The sequence below is a fragment of the Lolium rigidum genome, chromosome 4 (genome assembly GCF_022539505.1).
Source record: "Lolium rigidum isolate FL_2022 chromosome 4, APGP_CSIRO_Lrig_0.1, whole genome shotgun sequence".
NCBI lineage: Eukaryota > Viridiplantae > Streptophyta > Magnoliopsida > Poales > Poaceae > Lolium > Lolium rigidum.
The window spans coordinates 66,571,097-66,589,461 of record NC_061511.1 but is presented as its reverse complement, the minus strand read 5'-3'; the positions used below and the strand labels follow the sequence as shown (position 1 = coordinate 66,589,461).

The 18,365-nt window shown below is 51.8% G+C and overlaps 1 protein-coding gene across 1 annotated transcript; it reads right to left on the bottom strand.

Annotated features, from left to right (window-relative positions):
* Positions 1 to 16,017: 16,017 nt before the first annotated feature.
* Positions 16,018 to 17,475, bottom strand: LOC124705642 (peroxidase N-like). The gene is made up of 4 exons (XM_047237350.1): positions 17,257 to 17,475; positions 16,975 to 17,157; positions 16,709 to 16,874; positions 16,018 to 16,472 (listed from the first exon to the last, which is right to left on the bottom strand). The coding sequence occupies exons 1-4, from the start codon at positions 17,473 to 17,475 to the stop codon at positions 16,057 to 16,059; spliced, it is 984 nt and encodes a 327-aa protein (XP_047093306.1). The 3' UTR covers positions 16,018 to 16,056.
* Between the last annotated feature and the right edge of the window lie 890 nt (positions 17,476 to 18,365).

The window sequence follows — 18,365 nt, the reverse complement described above, 5'->3', positions numbered from 1 at the left end:
CTAAGTTTTTACTTCTCCTTAACCGGAGAAGTTTCCACGTTGGCATCAGCTTCCTCTGCGTCAGTCGGAGTTTCTTTCTCTGCGTCCTTGTCAGGCGAAGAGACATCTTCATCCTCTTCCGCTTCAGCTGCAGTCGGAAAAGCAGCGCCTCCTTGGTCCTTTGAGCTTGTCCATGTATACTGGTTTCCGGATTGGGCGGGTCTGTTTTCCGCTTCGCGATCCTCCAAATGCTCAGCTTCGAGAGGTTCGTCAGCAGGAAGAACCACCTTCTCATAAAATTCATCATGGCGGATCCTCCGCGCAATGCGTGTATCATAGCCGCTAACCGTGTCAAGTAGCGCATTGACATTACATTCCGGAGGAACGCCAGAAGTCACCAGGTCCAGGTTTAAACTCGGATTATGCGCTAAGCACATAGCCAAGGACATGGCAGCTGCACCCCGTGCTGAAGAGGATTGCAGGTCCACAACCAGCTCCGGAAGCAAATCCATCCTCCTAATGAGCTTGCGCACATCGCAGACTCGGCTCTTCTTAATGTTGAGGTTGTGGCAGATTTTCCTGGAGGCGGAGATGAGATCCTTGCAGTCTTCTCCGGCCAGCTGGAGCAGGTCATTGCGCGGGAACTGACTCCGACGTTCCTCGTCATATCCGAGTGGATCTGGAAGATGCGAATTTTGTTAAATACAACAAGTTGCACACATACTGTCGTACAAGTTTCGAGGAAGTACCCATGACGTCGGAGTTGAGCAGGTCCCAGCAGCTCTCTGCTGTTTCCATATACTTGCGAAGACCTCCAATTTCCTTTTGCTGCTTCTGGATGATGTCGCTGTCAGTTTGTCTTTTCAGCTCAAACTCACCAGTTTTCCGGATAAGCTCCGAGTTCTTCTCAGAAAGTTTACGTTACGCCTACTGCGAGTTTTGCTTCGAGATTCTTGTGTGCAGCACGTAGAGTCTCCAACTCGGAGGAAGCTGCAGCGAGAGAAGAGGAGGCACATGTTCATAGTTTTATAAAGCATCAAAGTCGGAAAGTGCGGGACATAATCCACAAACGTCAGATGATCGGAAACCAACCTTGAGCTTCTGAAAGTTGTTTCTTCAGAGCCGCATTCTCCGCTTGAAAGTGCTGGATTTTCTCCGCCTGGCTGATGGTCACACGACGCTGCAGTGCAATGTTTTTGTGCAACTCGTAATGCAGGGCTTTTTGTTCCTGCAAACACAGTCAGAAATGGAGTGAGTTCCGCCATCATGGTTCAAGTCTTTCTAAAGCATTGTCGCTGGAAATTTTTTTCCGCCATCATGCTTGGGGGCTACCACGACATTATAACATTCCTTTCAGATTAAGTTCTCTAAAAGTATTCAGACGCTAACTGATAAAGTTTCCTCCTAAATACTTGGGGGCTACTGGGGAGTTACCTTTTGCTTGCAAACAAGCTTGTCAAAGAATGCGCCAATGTTTTTCTTGGCGTCCTGGATCTCCGACGTCTCAACGTCTGGTTTGTCCCAGGCATTGTTCAGCATAGCATTGAGCAAATCTTGCTCCAGCTCCCACTTCTCTGCCTCCGTTAGTTTGTTAAAAAACTTCGTGGCATAGGCTTTCAGGGTGGAAGTAAGATCAGCCGGATCTCCAAAATTTTTGGGGAAAACGACCATATCACCAATGGTGGCTTCAGCTTTGCCAGATGAATTAACTTCTGCATCCCCCTGTTTTTGTCCTTCAGTTTCGTCATTGATGGGACCCTTGCCGCCGGAACCATCTCCGCTCACTCTGTCGCTGCTAACCGGAATTACTTCCGGTGGAGTGGGTGCGGCAGGAGTCGGAGACTGGTCCGCGGGAGGAGGAGAAGGCTGCAGGGGGGCTTGTGGAGCGCTTGGCGGAACTGGCATCGAAGGACCAACGGCGGGAGATTTCTTCTGCATATACTTAGTGATATGCTCCTGAACATTGGTCCGCGCGGTGGTAGGGTTCGGATTCCTGTGAGCAAGTAAAAGGAAAATATACATAACACAGCTTACCAAGATAAACAACGCACGTTACTCGGAAGCTTACGCTGCGCCCGGAATGTTGGGACGTGAGGGTCTCCCTGCTGTCGAAAGCATCTTCAGGCGCTGGCGCTCCGCTTTCCTGGAGTCAAGCGGAGGTGGTTTGACCACCTTGGGTTTCTTGGCGGAAGCCTCACCGCTGCCTCCGGCGTCGGAGCCAGAGACTTTGGCGCGGGAATGCTTTGAAGGTCGAGGAGCAGCCTTTCGGGGCACTCGCTCTTCTTCCTCCTCAGGGTCTTCCGGATCCTCTTCCACCAAGTCACCGCTAACAGGAACTCGGAGTATGGTGCGTAGGTTTTCTTCCGCCAAAGAGTCAAGCTGCGAAAAGGGTGAGCAGAACAAGTTAAACACTTAGAAAATTGTGAAAGGACAAAGGAATGCAAGGGATTAAGTGCTTACCGGAGGACATTTGTCGTGTGTGCTAATATCCTTGATCAGTTCCGGGACCTGTTGGCCCCTAGGAATTTTCACCAACGTCTTGAACCTTCTCTTGAGGGAGTCGGCCGGAAGATCGTGGCGAGTGACTCGGAGGAGATCGTCCGCCCCAGTGTAAGCGCACATCAGGCGTGCGTTGTAGCGCAGGGGCTGGATCCTCCAGCTAAACCAGCTGAGAGTGAGCTGGGCCCCGGTCAATCCATCATGAACTAACCAGGAAATCCTCCGCGCGGCCTTCTCCAGTATGGGTGTTTGGGCAAGCGTGGGGATGAAGCTCCAGCTCGCCAATTCTTCCGGAGGCGTGTTGCTGAAGGGCGGGAGTCCATCGTGGACGTTCGGAACTGACACGTTCTTCACATAAAACCATCCGGCGTTCCAGTACCGGACGGATTCGTGGGAGTCGTGAGGAGGATACATACGGCCAGGTCGGAGCATAAAAGTCATGCTCCCGCAGTTCAGCATGGCCTTGTCCTTCGTCTCCTTCTTCACTCGGAAAAAGAATTGCCATAGCTTGATGTCGGGTCGGATTCCGAGATGCCCCTCGCAAAGAGTTGCGAAGTTCGAGAGCAGGAGGTAGGAGTTGGGGCAGATGTTGTGGGGCTGGAGCCCGTACGTGTCGAGGACGGAGAGGTAGAACTCCGAGCAAGGGAGTGATAATCCGCGCTCGACCCACGCCTTTGTCATGACGCGTTCGTCCGCGTCGGGATTGGGAATGTCGGAGTCGCGCGTGAAACTCCAATGCTCGGAGATCATGCCTTCATTTTGAAGCTCCCGGAGCTCCGCGTCAGTTGTCTCGCAGGGCCACCATTGACCCCGCACCCCCTCACGGCTCCGGGCCTTGGAAGCTTTCTTGTTTTCCACCTCTTGTACCTTGGCTGCCATTCTAGCTTGGCCTTGTAGCTCCTCTTCGAGCTCTTGGGCTGTTGGGATCCGGCCTAGTAAAGTACTGGAAGAGGCGGAGAATGGTTGAGCAAGCCTAACGTCGGAAACATATGGTGGTAGATACGCAATGGGATCCGGGAAAATTGGTTCCACAGCACTGGGATCCGGGCTACTCAGAGAACTACCAGTGCAGTTAGGAAAACCATGAGGCATGCTTCCGGCTGCACCCATGTGAGCTAAGCTGAGTAACCGGAAAATCTACACTACAACTACTTCTTCTTCTACAAGACCGGTGCACGTACCGGCAATGGCGCGACGGTCCGACGAAGCTCCAGCGAAGTAGAGGTCGATGAGCTAGCGGTTTCGAGCCTCCGATGACCACGAATCGGTGGCGGAGTTGATTTCCTGATCAACCGTGGCAATCTTGGTTCGAGGAGAGGTTGGGGATGGCGGCGCGCGAAGCTCACTGTGGCAAAGTTCGCCGGAGTTGAGATCCGTCGGGCGGCGCGGCGCGAGGAGGAAGATGAAGTGGTGAGGAGCGGTGAAAGAATGAAGAATTACCGAGCCGTGGGGTATTTATAGGCCACTCGTGGAGATTCGGGATTCGGATCCAATGGTGGAAACGGAACGGTCGCACCGTTGGATGGATGACACGTGTCTTAGGTCAAGTGCGGTAAAACGACGTGGAGGTAACTTAACCATGCACTCCCGAAAGTTCCGGCTAAAAATTTGCATATGCGAAAATTTAGCGCGGGAAATAAGGAGGTTGTACGCGGGAAAAGCGGAATCTCCGTTGCAATACTCAGTCTGAAGATGAAGGATTTTCGAGTGAATGAACCCGGAATCAAGTAAAAGTTTTGAAGCTCTTCAAGATTCTCTTCGGATCCGAGCTGAATGAAGTCGGAGGAATGATGAATCTCGGAGAACTTCGGGGGCCTACTTGTTGTGGGTATACTTTATGGGTATATCAACGGCATGGCCTAGATCCGGCAAGCCCGGGTGGCCCATAGTTGGTGGTGAGGCATGTGGCCCATCGGGCGGCCCAGTTGCTGTTGATCGTGAAGGATGAAGTCCAGCCCAGGAACGAGGAGCCGGATCTCAACCGACCAACGAAGGAGGCCGGATCCGTGACAGCCCATGAAGTATCCGGATCCAGCACGTATTTGGAGGAAGGCGGATCCTTGGCGTACACGGCAAGACATTGTACCGTAGTTAGGCAACTTGTATTCCGGCTAGGACTCTCCATGTAAACCCTAGATATGTGCGCCTTTATAAGCCGGATCCTGGGAGCCCTAGAGGCACAACCACAACTCATTGTAACAACGCGAAAGCGCCCAGATAATTCCAGACAAGCAGCAGTAGGCCTTGTCATCGTGCAGGTGTTCCGAAGCTGGGTAAATCGCGTACCACCGTCCCGTGTGCACTCCGCCCTATGGCCCCTACTTCTTCACCCCCTCGTGAGGATCCCTCCTCCGAGGTACCGTCGATTAGGCAACGACAGTCATTGAGGTACCTTAAGATTCTATTCACGGCATTCATGTGAGATGTCTTTAATTCATGCATAAATTGACTAATGACGCTCACAGCAAATCCTATGTGGTGAGTATGAGAGAAGTATATTAGCCTTCTATCTAGTCTCTGATAGTGCTCCCGGTCAACAGGTGTGCCAGCATCATAGCTTAAACGATGATTCTATTCTATGGGAGTTCCTGCAGTACCTATCTCTTTGAGTAGTTCCAATGAATACTTTCTTTGTGACATAAAAATAACTTTTGAGCTTCGTGAGACCTCTATGCCGAGAAAATACCGCAGCTGACCAAAGCCCTTCACTTCAAATTATCTGCTCAATGATGCTTCACATCATTGACTTCCTCCAGGTCATTGCATGTTATCACAATATCATCAGCATACACTGTTAACACAACAACATTATCATCAACATGTTTGTAGAATAATGTATGGTCAGCATTGCTCTGTTGGTAGCCTCTTTTCAGCATGGCTTGTTTAAAACGATTAAACCACGACCTTGGTGATTGTTGTAGACCATACACTAATTGACATAGCCATAACACCCTTCTAAAATTTTCGCTTTGGTTCGAAACCAGGTGTAATGTCCATATACACTTCCTCATGGAGATCACCATTAAGGAAGGTATTTTTGACATCCATTTGATAAATGTTGAGTAACATATTGTATAGACATAGGTCCCCGTGTTTTCTCAGGGTTGTACCTGTAATTGTACATGTGTCCGCCTATATATATATATGAGCAGCCGGCCCTATTGGTGTTGTGCAATCTCCAATAACCTTTCTACATGGTATCAGAGACCCTTCGGGTCCTGCCCTAGCCGCCGCCCTCCTCTTCCCTTGGGGCGCCGCCGGCCACCCCCTTCCAAACCTAGCCGCCGCCCCTCCTCCTCCCTAGGGCGCCGCCGGCCACCACCTCCATCCACCCTAGCCGCCGCCCCCTCCTCTCTAGGGCGCTGCCGGCCTCCACCACTCCCAACCCTAGCCGCCGCCCTTCTCATCTATGGCGCCGCCAGCCCTCCCCACCACCACCGCTTCCGCCATGGAGCGCTTCGACTCATCCGGCTCCGGTTTCTCCTCCGGCTCCGGCAGCAGCAACCCCTTCGCCGCCCCTCCGTCACCGTCATCCGCGACATCCCCATCGCCGAGCGCGTGCCGCTGAAGCTCTCCACCACCGCTGCCAACTTCTTCCCGTGGAAGACGTACTTTGGGCTGCTCTTCCGCGAGTATGATCTCCTTGATCACGTCGACGGCACCATCGACCTCCTCGCCATGCCGCACGACCCCGAGTGGCTCGCCATCGACGCCACCATCATCCGCTGGTTCTACCAGACCGTCTCCAACGACATCTTTCGCACCGTCGTCCGCGACGGCGACTCCGCCCACACGGTCTGGGCTAAGATCACCGGCCTCTTCACCGACAACAAAATCCAGCGGGTCACCTTCCTCCAGCAGGAATTCTTCGGCACCCACCAGAACGACTTGTCTCTCGATGACTACGCCATCAAGCTGAAGAGTCTCTCCGATGAGCTCCGTGACTTGGAGTTCCCGATCGATGACAAGATCATGCTCTCCACCCTGTCGGCGGGTCTCAGCGAGGATCTCAGCAACGCCGCCTCCAACCTCACGCTCCTCACCACGCCCACCTTCGAGCAGGCCGTGGCGTACCTGTGCCTCGAGGAGCGCCGCCTCAAGCACCTCTGGGCTCGGGCGGCCCACACCGCCTTCGCCGCTGGCTTCTCCCGCGGCGCCCAGACTCCCGCACCCCACGCCCCTGCGCCTCGCCCCATGGGTCCGCCGCCGGGTTTCCCCGCCGCCGCCCTGCCGCCCGGTCAGACCGGACCGTGGACCGGCCAGTCCGGTCACCAGGCCGACCAGACCGGCCCCTGGACTGGGCACGCTGGCGCCCCGGATGGCCAGACCGGTCCCTGGACCGGCCAGCCGGCTCCTCCTGGCGGTAGCCGCCGTGACCGTCGTCGTCGTGGCGGTGGCAACGGTGGCGGCAACGGTGGCGCCAATGCCGCCGCCCCCGCGCCTCGTCCCCCGCAGTACACCGCCCCTCCGCCATGGACTGCCGGTCACAACCCGTGGACCGGGGTTGTTCACGCCTACTCCATGCCCGTGCCGCGCGCCCCTACCCGGGCATCATGGGGCCGCGTCCGGCCTCCCACCGGGCGTTCTACGCGGCGCCCCAGCCTGCCCCGGCCTACGCCGCCCCTCCGGGTGCGACCCCGTGGGATCCCGTGCTCCCGACCACCCTCCGGAGCGCCCCTCGCTGGGGGCGTATGGTGGCGGTGGCGACTGGTTCATGGACACCGGTGCCTCCGCGCATATGGCTGCGCATCCCGGTAACCTCTCCTTTTCCACACCCGCTTCCACTTCTTCTCGCATCATCGTTGGCAACGGTCATGCTCTTCCTATTACTCACACTGGTTCTGTCTCTTTTCCTTCCACCTCCACTCCTCTCTCTCTCCATAATGTTCTTGTTTCTCCTGACTTGATCAAAAATCTTGTTTCTGTTAAGTCTTTCTGTCGTGATAACCCTGTGACTGTGGAATTTGACGCTTTTGGTTTCTCTGTCAAGGATGGTCGTACCCGGATGCTCCTCCACCGATGTGACAGCCCCGGCGATCTCTACCCCGTTGGCGCGGCCTCCACCACCACCGGCCGCCCACTCGCCCTCTCCGCCGGTGTCGACCTTTGGCACGCCCGTCTTGGTCATCCTAGCTCCGCCACTCTGCGTCAAATAATGCAAGGCTTCTCCTTTACTTGTAATAAAACGGATGCCCACTCTTGTGAAGCATGTCGTCTAGGAAAACATGTTCGCCTTCCGTTTAGTTCGTCCTCCACAGTCGTGTCTTTTCCTTTTCAACTTATTCATAGTGATGTATGGACCTCGCCGGTTCCGAGTAACTCTGGTTATAATTATTATCTTGTGATTCTTGATGATTACTCGCATTTTGTATGGACTTTTCCACTTCGCCGTAAGTCAGATGTTGCCACCACCCTCACCGCCTTCTTCGCGTTCGTCTCCACTCAGTTTGGTCGCCCCATTCACGCTTTACAGACCGACAACGGCAAGGAGTTCGACAACATCACCATTCGCTCACTTCTCGCCACCCACGGCGCCATCTTCCGCCTCACGTGTCCATACACTTCTTCACAGAATGGCCGTGCCGAACGGAAGCTTCGTACCCTCAACGACTACGTCCGCACCCTTCTGTTCCATGCCTCCATGCCCCCGCGATTCTGGCCGGATGCCCTTGCCACGGCGACTCTCCTCGTCAACATCCGCCCGTGACATGTGCGTTGGTCCTACACGCCGCATCATCTCCTTTACGGTGCGCCGCCCACCTATGATGACCTCCACATCTTCGGCTGCCGGTGTTATCCTAACACTGCTGCCACCGCCGCGCATAAGCTTGCGCCGCGCTCCCTCCCTTGTGTGTTTCTCGGCTACCCCGCCAACACCAAGGGCTACCGCTGTTACGACCCGGTCTCCCATCGTGTCCTCACTTCCCGGCACGTGTACTTTGACGAGTTAGTTTTTCCGTTTCAGCAGGGACTCATGGCGACACCTCCGACGACGCCCCCAGCGCCCGCTGGCCCTCCTGCGGCCGCGCGCCGACGACTGACCGCGGTGGCCCCCCCGGCGCCGGCCCCGCCTGGTCCCTCGGCATCCCCATCGCCCGCGGCGCCCCCGTCGCCCGAACCCGCAACGCCCCGACGCCCGTGTCGCCCGAGGCGCCATCGCCGACGTCGCCCGAGGCGCCATCGCCCGCGGCGTCCCCTTCGACCGCACCCGCGACGTCCGAGGCGTCCCCGGTGCCCCCGTCGCCCGCGTCGCCCGAGGCGCCATCGCCCGCGGCGGCCGCATCTTCGTCGTCTGCCTCGCCACCCGTCGCTGCGGTTCCTGAGCCCATGCTCACCCGCGCCCGCGCAGGCGTGCGGCGGCCGTCTACACGCTACCCCGCCGACCAGTATGTTTGCGCGGCGTCTCCGTCTCTGCGTGCGCGCTCGGGCCGGCGGCAGCGGCATATTGCCGCACGACGGCGGCGCCCCTCCACCAGCCGACCCGGCCAAGCGCCCGGTCAGACCGGCCCCCGGCCGGCCCACCCGGCCTGCCGCCCGGTCCGACCGGCTCTGCCACCGGCCCGGCGACCGCTCCTTCGCCGGTGCCCACCTCGGCTCGCGCTGCCTTGCGCGACCCGCATTGGCGCGCCGCCATGCAGGAGGAGTACGACGCGCTGCAGCGCAATAGGACCTGGGAGCTCGTTCCCCGGCCCCCTCGCGCCAACGTCATCTCCGGCAAATGGGTCTTCAAGCACAAGCTCGGCTCCGACGGTACTCTCGAGCGCTACAAGGCGCGCTGGGTGGTGCGCGGTTTTCGGCAGCGCGCTGGCGTCGACTTCACGGATACGTTTGCCCCGGTTGTCAAACCGGGCACGATCCGCACAGTGCTGCACCTCGCCGCGTCTCGTGCGTGGCCCGTGCATCAGATGGACGTCTCCAACGCCTTCCTTCATGGCCATCTGCAGGAACAGGTGTACTGTCAGCAACCCATCGGCTTCGTCGACACCGAGCGCCCCGATGACGTGTGCTTGCTCTCTCGGTCCCTGTATGGACTGAAGCAGGCGCCCCGCACCTGGTACCAGCGCATCGCCGGCTTCCTGCATCAGCTGGGCTTCCGCTCCACGCGCTCCGATGCGTCCCTGTTTGTCTACCGGACCGGCAACGACATGGCATACCTGCTGCTGTACGTCGACGACATCATCCTGACGGCCTCCACCGCTGGTCTTCTTCGACAGCTCACCGACCGCCTTCGCGCTGAGTTCGCGTTGAAGGATCTTGGCCCGCTTCACTACTTCCTCGGCATCGAGGTTGTCCGACGTGCGGACGGGTTCTTCCTCCATCAGCGGAAGTATGCCCACGAGCTTCTCGAGCGTGCAGGGATGCTTAACTGCAACCCTACGCCTACTCCTGTCGACACGAAGGCCAAGCTTTCCGCCAGTGATGGGTCGCTGGCGTCCGACGCGCCGCTCTATCGCTCCATCGTCGGTGCTCTTCAGTACTTGACACTGACGCGACCGGAGCTCCAGTACGCCGTGCAGCAGGTGTGCTTGCATATGCATGCTCCTCGGGATGCTCATTGGGCCGCGGTGAAGCGAATTCTCCGCTACGTCTGTGGTACCATGGGCTACGGCTTGACGTTGCATGCTTCGCCCTCGACGTCGACTGACCTTGTCGCCTACTCTGACGCGGACTGGGCGGGTTGCCCGGATACGCGCCGCTCCACCAGCGGCTATTGCGTCTACCTCGGCTCGTCGCTTGTCTCTTGGTCCTCCAAGAGGCAGCCCACCGTGTCCCGCTCCAGTGCTGAGGCCGAGTACCGCGCCGTGGCTAACGCTGTGGCTGAGTGCACATGGCTTCGTCAGCTTCTGTCCGAGCTCTCTTGTCCTGTTGACAAGGCTACGGTGGTTTTCTGCGACAACGTGTCGGCTGTCTACCTTTCCGCCAACCCCGTTCATCATCGGCGCACCAAGCACATCGAGTTGGACATCCACTTTGTTCGTGAGCAAGTTGCCCTCGGTCGCGTTCGAGTTCTTCACGTACCGACGTCTCAGCAATTTGCCGATATCATGACGAAGGGATTGCCGTCCACGACTTTTCCTGAGTTTCGCTCCGGTCTGTAGTGTCGGTGCCGACCCTTCGACTGCGGGGGGGTGTTGAGTAACATATTGTATAGACATAGGTCCCCGTGTTTTCTCAGGGTTGTACCTGTAATTGTACATGTGTCCGCCTATATATATATATATATATATATATATATATATGAGCAGCCGGCCCTATTGGTGTTGTGCAATCTCCAATAACCTTTCTACAATAAATATTCCAATCAAGATTTACAACACGAGAAATGAGTGTTCATCTTTTGTAAAGGACGAGCCTAGTAGTTGGCATCAATTTGGGATGCAAATCCTCTATGTGTATGATAGTACATCGATGGATGTACGAATTGCAATCCGGTCGTGTGCTTTAATTCCCTCACATGGATTGATGGCTCGATGGTAAGATCATACATACAACAATACGTACGACAAAACTTGTATGAGTTGGCAAGACTGCTCTTTCTCATATCCCCTTTTGTCTCGGATCTTCGTTTTTCTTTCTTGAATTCATGTACTGGTATCGTTGGGTGTAATCGGTTGAACCCTGGAGCGAACGTAACAGATGCCACTTATGACTTTCCCCCTCACCCCCTCTGGTGTTGCTATAGTAGTAGCAACAGTAGTAATAGTTTGTGAGCATGAAGCATGTTAAGATATACACGATACATTTTTTTTACTTGTTTGACATTTTTTAATATGTTTAAAATGCATTTCAAATAAAGAATGCATATGTACCCGGGTGGAGAAACATCATGTCCCCTATACGTACACTACATATTCATATAAATAAAGGTTGTGCTGGAGCAAAGTCCTTTTATCAATCGAACTCGTCTTGGTGGGGATAACTAAACAGTCTCCTCGCGGGCCACATGCAATTCGTGAGTATATGCCGAGCATTTCGAAATTGGGTCCTTATCTTCTATGCATCTTCCGGGAGGAGTTCTCATAGATACAGTGTTTTTCGCCATCCACATCATGAAACTTGTATGTGTGTGCCTGGTGCACGAAAACACAAGATATTATAACTAGATAAGCACCCACGTACCTGTCTAGCTTTTTACTACACATGTGCAAAAATAGGGATTTTGATGCGTGCATACATCCGAATATTAAGTATGTGGGTTGTGTACTGGTGTCAAGGATAGGAGATAAGGACCTCGACCAACTAGGCACTAGCACCTGGTGGTATTGTTCACTGTATTCTGGATTCTGGAATATGCTCTCTTTTTTTTTTTGAGAATTGCTCTGCATTCATATCACGGAAAGATATAAAGTTGTTGACCCTTACAATCACAGAGAAAGACAAACATAAAGGACCAAGAACACCTAGAACACCCTAAGACCACCATAACCCATGAAGATCTCCGGAGCCCTGTGTCATCATCCCATAATCTTGAGAGAAGACCCCTGCAACAAAAAGAACTACAACCAAGCGCAAACAGGTCATCATCTTCGACCAAAGTACAACTGCCACCACGCTGCTTCCTTCTTCCTTGACACCAGCGCCGAGAGGGCATGGACACCAATCCAACACGCCTGCAGCAGCCGTCGCCATCTTTGGCTTTGAGTACCACGAAAAGTGTCCCTTCCGGAAGGAAGAGAACTCGAGTCAACCGACCGGTCCAGCACCGCGGCCGGGCCATCCGCCCGGGCAAACCAGGAACTCCCTCCAGCATCAGCGTCGAGGAAGAAGAAAAACAGCAGCAACAAATCATACCGACAAGGAGGAAGAAGGGTCTTTCTCCCACCAGCAGACCATCTGGCCGATTTTGGCGTCGACACGTCGGACCGCCTCCTCCCCTCGCCACCAAGGCCGACCGGAAGAAACTGCAAAACGTGACAGCCGCAAACCACCAGAAGAACACAAACCCTAAAAAGGAAGACAGTGGTGCCATCTCCTTCCTCTCCCTCGCCACCACGGCCGGCCGAGGAGAAGGCAACAGCATCAGCACCCCTCCGACTCCAGAACAAACTCCGCAAACTCCACGGCAGGGTCGAAATTCGACCGTGCCTGGGGAATCCACCCTCACCCGATCCGCAGATCTGAGAGGAAACCAGGCCAGCAGCTCGCCGGCGCCGCCACAAGTGGCCTTGCCGAGATGGGGATCGAGCTCCAGCATCCTTATTCCGACGCGACGTCGCCTCCACCATCTCGACGTCGTCCCAGTACACCACGCGAAGACTAGGCCGGGTGCTTCCCGGCGCAGCAGAGGAAGACCCCCCGCCGCCGCCACGCCCCCGGGGCTTTGCCCGGCGGCGCCACTGGCGGCGGCGGCGGGAGGAGGGGGTGCGGTGGAGGCTAGGGTTGGGGGTCGTGCGGAAGCATTCTGGAATATGCTGGCTCTGAATCCTATCACTAGACTGCTTTCATGTTATCCCTACTTCAGCTCACCTTTTGTCTGCTGTGGTATGTATATGATGGCTCAAATAACATCTGTATAGTGTTTAACCGTGGGCTCTTTTACGGTACAATTTACTAGTCACATAGAGTAGTAGTATATTAAGTTATATCCATCCACGATTTGAGGTATATTCTCGGTAAGGAAATCACGGAAGAGATTTGGATTGTTTGTTACCACAGGTGCAATCCTACCATCCAAGTTGATATTCAGATTGTATTTACTGTGCATGTGATTCAAAAAAATTGTAGAAGATTTCAGGAAAATTTTGGATAGATTATGTTCAAAATATAAATACTGAAATCCTAAAATATTTTCCGAAATTACCGAAATTTCGACGTTTTTAGTCCGAACAAAAAACTTATCTATTTACGGAATATTTTTCCTTGCTCCTAAGAGCATACCAACCGCGCCCCATCCGGCGGGTGCGGTGCTAACACCACATTGTTTACCGACAAGCGGGCTAGCTATGTCATTAGCAGAATCGGTGGGCAAACTAATTTAATTTTGGCCAACAGCCAGTCAACTTTGATTAATGCGGTGATGGTTCTCCAGGCGGCAGGCGAGACGCCCCATCATTGCTCCGGCTCCCCCGTGTGGCGACATTAATGCGCGTTACCGCCTCCTTGCGTACCTCTGCGTTTAAATAGGCTCCAGCGCACCCCTCTCGCTCACATTCCCACAACCCACAATCACCGCCTCCTCTCTTGCCCACTTGAAGCACCGGCGCAAACGATAGAGAGGCTGACGATATCTCTGGAGCATTGATAGTCCTTCCACAAGCGGCAGACTCTAGAGATCACCCACCACGATGCAACTGGGTGCCCTGAAGAACAAGAACCATGAGGGTCGCGAGCGATGGTGGGGTGTGCCTAGGTGCACCATCGATGTTGCCATCGCCCACAAGCGCCAGCCCTAACGGTGTCAAGGATGGGGAGGAGGAGAAGTATGACTACAACTGGTTCTACTACTAGCGCCGCGATAACGGGCTTTAGTTTAGTTTAGGTTTAAATTTTAGTTGAATTTAATTTAAATTTAGCAAAATATGAAAAATATGAATAAAATTTAAGTTCACGTTCGAATTAAAAATCCTATTAGGGACATGGCTAAGGAGAGACACCCTAAATATGCGGCCAATAGTGACGGTGGCCCCATATGTTTGAGAGCTACTTCTAGACGACGTGTGAGGGGCGACTGGCGGGAGTGGTGTTTTGGCACATGGGATCATATGATCCCTTTATTTTGAAATGCATCTTAGATACATTTTAAAATATTAAAAAGTTGAAACGAAAAATTCACACGTACATCTTCACGTGCTACACGTCCACAAAGTTGTTTCATGAAAATGCGACTTGTTTCGTGACGTGGGTAAAAAAGACAAAATTTGGTGCTTAAAATAAGGCATGTCACAACATAAATTTTCTCTTTTTAATATAGAACACAAAAATTATCGATTTTTCTCGAAACTTGACGTACAAGCATATATTGTGGAGATGTACATGTAGAATTTTTTGTCAAAAGTTTTCGACACTTCGGAATATATTTTCTTGGTAGAGGGAGCATACGCACCCGGGAGCCAAATTGAATTTCTGGCGACTGGAGTGGCTTTAAAAGATGTATGAATATGATATAACTAGCTATATGGGTGTCTGAATAAATAAACAAGTATCACATTATTTAAAATTTGGAAATATAAAATGAGAAATATAATAACTTGAAAAAAAAAAGGGTGACCCGAACCAAGTACCATCTGGTCTGAAGTCCGCGATACTTACCACTTCTACTTAGATAGAACAACATCTTCATTGCAATGGAGTTTTGACCTAATTTAAACTTTCTTTTAATTGTCAATTAACAGAGGATTTTTCAAATCTCAGACTCTCTATCAACACCTAAAACCACCGAACCTATCCGTGCAAAAATTTACTCTAAAGTATAACATTGTTTCACCATGTGAGAAACATATTATCATTCTCATTATTTTCTAGACGCATATGAATAAATTTGTAAAGTTGAACAAATTCTCTGCCGAGATTTGTCCACTCCGTTCAAATATTCTCTACTCCCGTTCGTGAGAATAAACACTAGTGTATAATACCTTTTCTCTATGAACCGTAAAGGGATCCAAATTCTCTGAACGCATACATAGATTGTTTGTATCATAAAGGAATAAAAATATAATGTGTATTATAAGGAATGGTTTTTTTTTTGCGGGGAACTATTATAAGGAACGTTAAGAAAATGGAAGTTTCCTTTATTACATATGTCTATGTTTTTGCGCCTGCCGAATTTGCACTTGGATGGAGAAATACTACTCTTTAAATCAACTAGTATTGATCAAACTGAACCATTAAATCTGCTGATTGGACGGTTAATATTTTCCAGTCCCTACCGTAAAATGCCTCTTAACTGTATATACCGTCAGTCCAATCTCAGTTTACCTTGCATGTTAAAGCTCGAAATACTTGTGATAGGAACTTAAGGACTGCCAGAAAAAAAGAGAATATGTTTTGATTGATTGACTCTGTCGTGCATGGTGGTTATGCAAGCGACATCAGTCGCCAATAATTATTAACATTATCCATCATTTCTAACACATGTACGGGAATATATAAAACCTACTTGAGCTATAATTGGTTGTTGGTGATTTTGATTTTCTCGTCCACATGGCCATGATGAGTAGGATGCAAACCAAAGTCAAACTGTAGAGACAGCTGAGATCGAACCTGCAGGATGTGACCAAATTCAATGGAGTCAAATCAATCATCATGGCCATCAATTATTAATTGATTGATTGATTGTTCATCAGCTCACAACCAAACCAGAAACATAAGTAGATCATTATTGGTTCTTCACCTTCTTCCTTGGACGTGAAAGATCCCGTATTACACGCATGCAAGAATATATTTTATGCACTAAATTTATTGTAAGATCATCTAGGAAGTGGATGAAGTAACAATACCCAGTGTTCTACCGGCTAGCACCAGTGCACCTTATGGTGGATGGACTAAACGTTCTGGCCGGGATTATATTCTCACTGGTGCTTTATTAACCGAGTGGACAGTTTCATTTAGCATCCGATGATTGACTCTACTCGCTGTTTCTCAATTGGCAACCCTGCAGTTGCAGCGGATCTCTCCCTCGTCCCCCGTCAAGGGGCTGATGCTCCCCATCTTCACCATGGAGGCGCCGAAGTCCGCGAAGAACTGCTCGCCGTCGTCGCTATACTTCTGCACAAGCGCCATGGTGGTGCTAGCCACGATGTCCTCGTCGCCGGAGAAGAGGCCCTGGTCGGAGGATAGGAGGCCCCTCTTGGTCAGCAGGTTCTGGAAGTAGTGCTTGTCGAACGCGTCGGCGGAGTTGGCGTCGAGGGCAGTGGTCTGGTTACCGTCCCCGCCGGCGCAGAGGCTCTGCAGGACAGCGGCCATGGTGGAGTCTAGCGTCGGGTCAGCCGAGGAGGTGGTGGACGTCAGGCGGTTGCTGAACAGCACGCACCGGGCTCGCCCGATCGTGTGGGCACCTATGGAAGTTTTAAGGTTCAGAATTCAAGATCATCTGCTTGTTCTTGACAAAACTGAATTTTTGTGACAGTTTACATGTGAGAAATGAAGTTTCAGTAATGACAAGAGTTCCTTTAACTCTAAGTAAGCATGGTCACACTGTGACAATTTCAGGGAAGTGGCACAGGATTAAAATCTAGGTGCAAACCTTGGTTGAGATAGATAAGGTCTGTTATCAATGAGTCAACCGGCGTACCTGACAGGACCACGACATCTGTCGTGTCTAAGCCAACATCGGCAAACTTCTGTACGATCGAGCTGATCGGTTCGAACGGCGAGGGAAGGCCGTTGTCAGCTCCTGCCTGGTTCGCCACCAGACCGTCCCTCCTCCCCAGAAGAACATCGTAGTAAGGCCCTCCACTCTGAACAAATCAGCAGATAATTACTAAATGATACTTTGGCTTGACAAACTGAACGTATCTGAAAAAGGAAATGGATTATAAGATGTAGTAAGATGCTCACAAAGAGTACTCCATAGCCAGCTGCAAGGGCTACAACGTCGGAACAGGACACCACCCCGGGGCACATGCTCTCGAGGTCGGCCTTTATCGCATCAATGACCTCGTACCCTCTAACAGAGTTCTGGTTGGGCTGCGCAAATTTCTCACCGTCCTCACCATCCAGCAAGATCGAACCATCACACCCCTAAGATACATCACAACAACAACAAAATTCAGTAACTGCAACACAAACAGCAGAAGTGCAACAAACATCCGGAGTAAGTTGGGAAGAAGCATTACTTACATTGACAAAGCAGTCATGGAAATGGAGCCTGAGCAAGGAGGCCCCCATCCTCAGCTCATCCCTCATGGCAGCAAATACATGCTGTTGTACAATGGCGTACACGCCGGGGCACGTGTCATCGTAGAAATCACTTGTTAAATCATCGCCCCTCGTGCCTCTGCAGAGGCACATTATAAGAAATGAGCACACAAGGAGCAATCTGCGGTGAGCGTACTCCATGTCTCAACTCTTATTCTTGCTTGTACACTGTGTTGGTCTGCCTGCATGGTTTATGAGTTCTTGGCTTGCTCTTATATAGATGGTTAAAAGTGATGGATCTCGGTTCCAGGTACGCCAAGTCGTTATGATAGTGGTGCGGCTGCGCATGCACTGATCTTCTCCTGTGAACAACTATTTTTGTAGCCAAAACTGCACATTGTGAATATGGCAATCGGCTGCAATGGTGAAGTCACTAGTGTGATGGTGCTGCACTTGCATGCTTCCGGTGACTTTTTGTCTCAGGTCCAAGAGGTAGTGGAGATCCAACCATAGAACAAATTGTAATGTATTGCATGTAGTTTCGTGTGGAAACTGTTCTATGTTGATATCACCCTTAATGATGCAGAGCCTGGTGGTAATGGATTGGATCTTGGCTAGCACTTAGCAAGTGCATGCATTTTTCAGTTAAGTATTTGGAATAGTGACATGTTTGCATTGTGGGGAAATTGATTAATCTGGTCCTGCAGATATTCAGACAAGGTTTTCAACGATAACTGAGTTGCAGTGGTGCTGTGAAGTGACTCTGCATTTACAGTTGATTCCACTTCAGAGAGCGTTATGGCACTTCAAGTCAAACTTAACGTAGATCAGTTTATATTGTGACAGTGCTATCCATGTAGATTGGCATTATAGTAGAAAACCTGAATGCGAATTTAGGAACTCAAAGCAGCTGTGTTTGCGAGAACATATAGATATTGGACTTTATGAACATCTCGGTTTATTGATAAGTTATGCTCCTGTGAGACTTTATTATCTTGGTTCATTTTTCACAAAATAATTTGAGATGAACGTATTTAGGCCTTTAGGCCTTTTCACGAAAATATTGAATACCAATTTAAACAAGGAACATA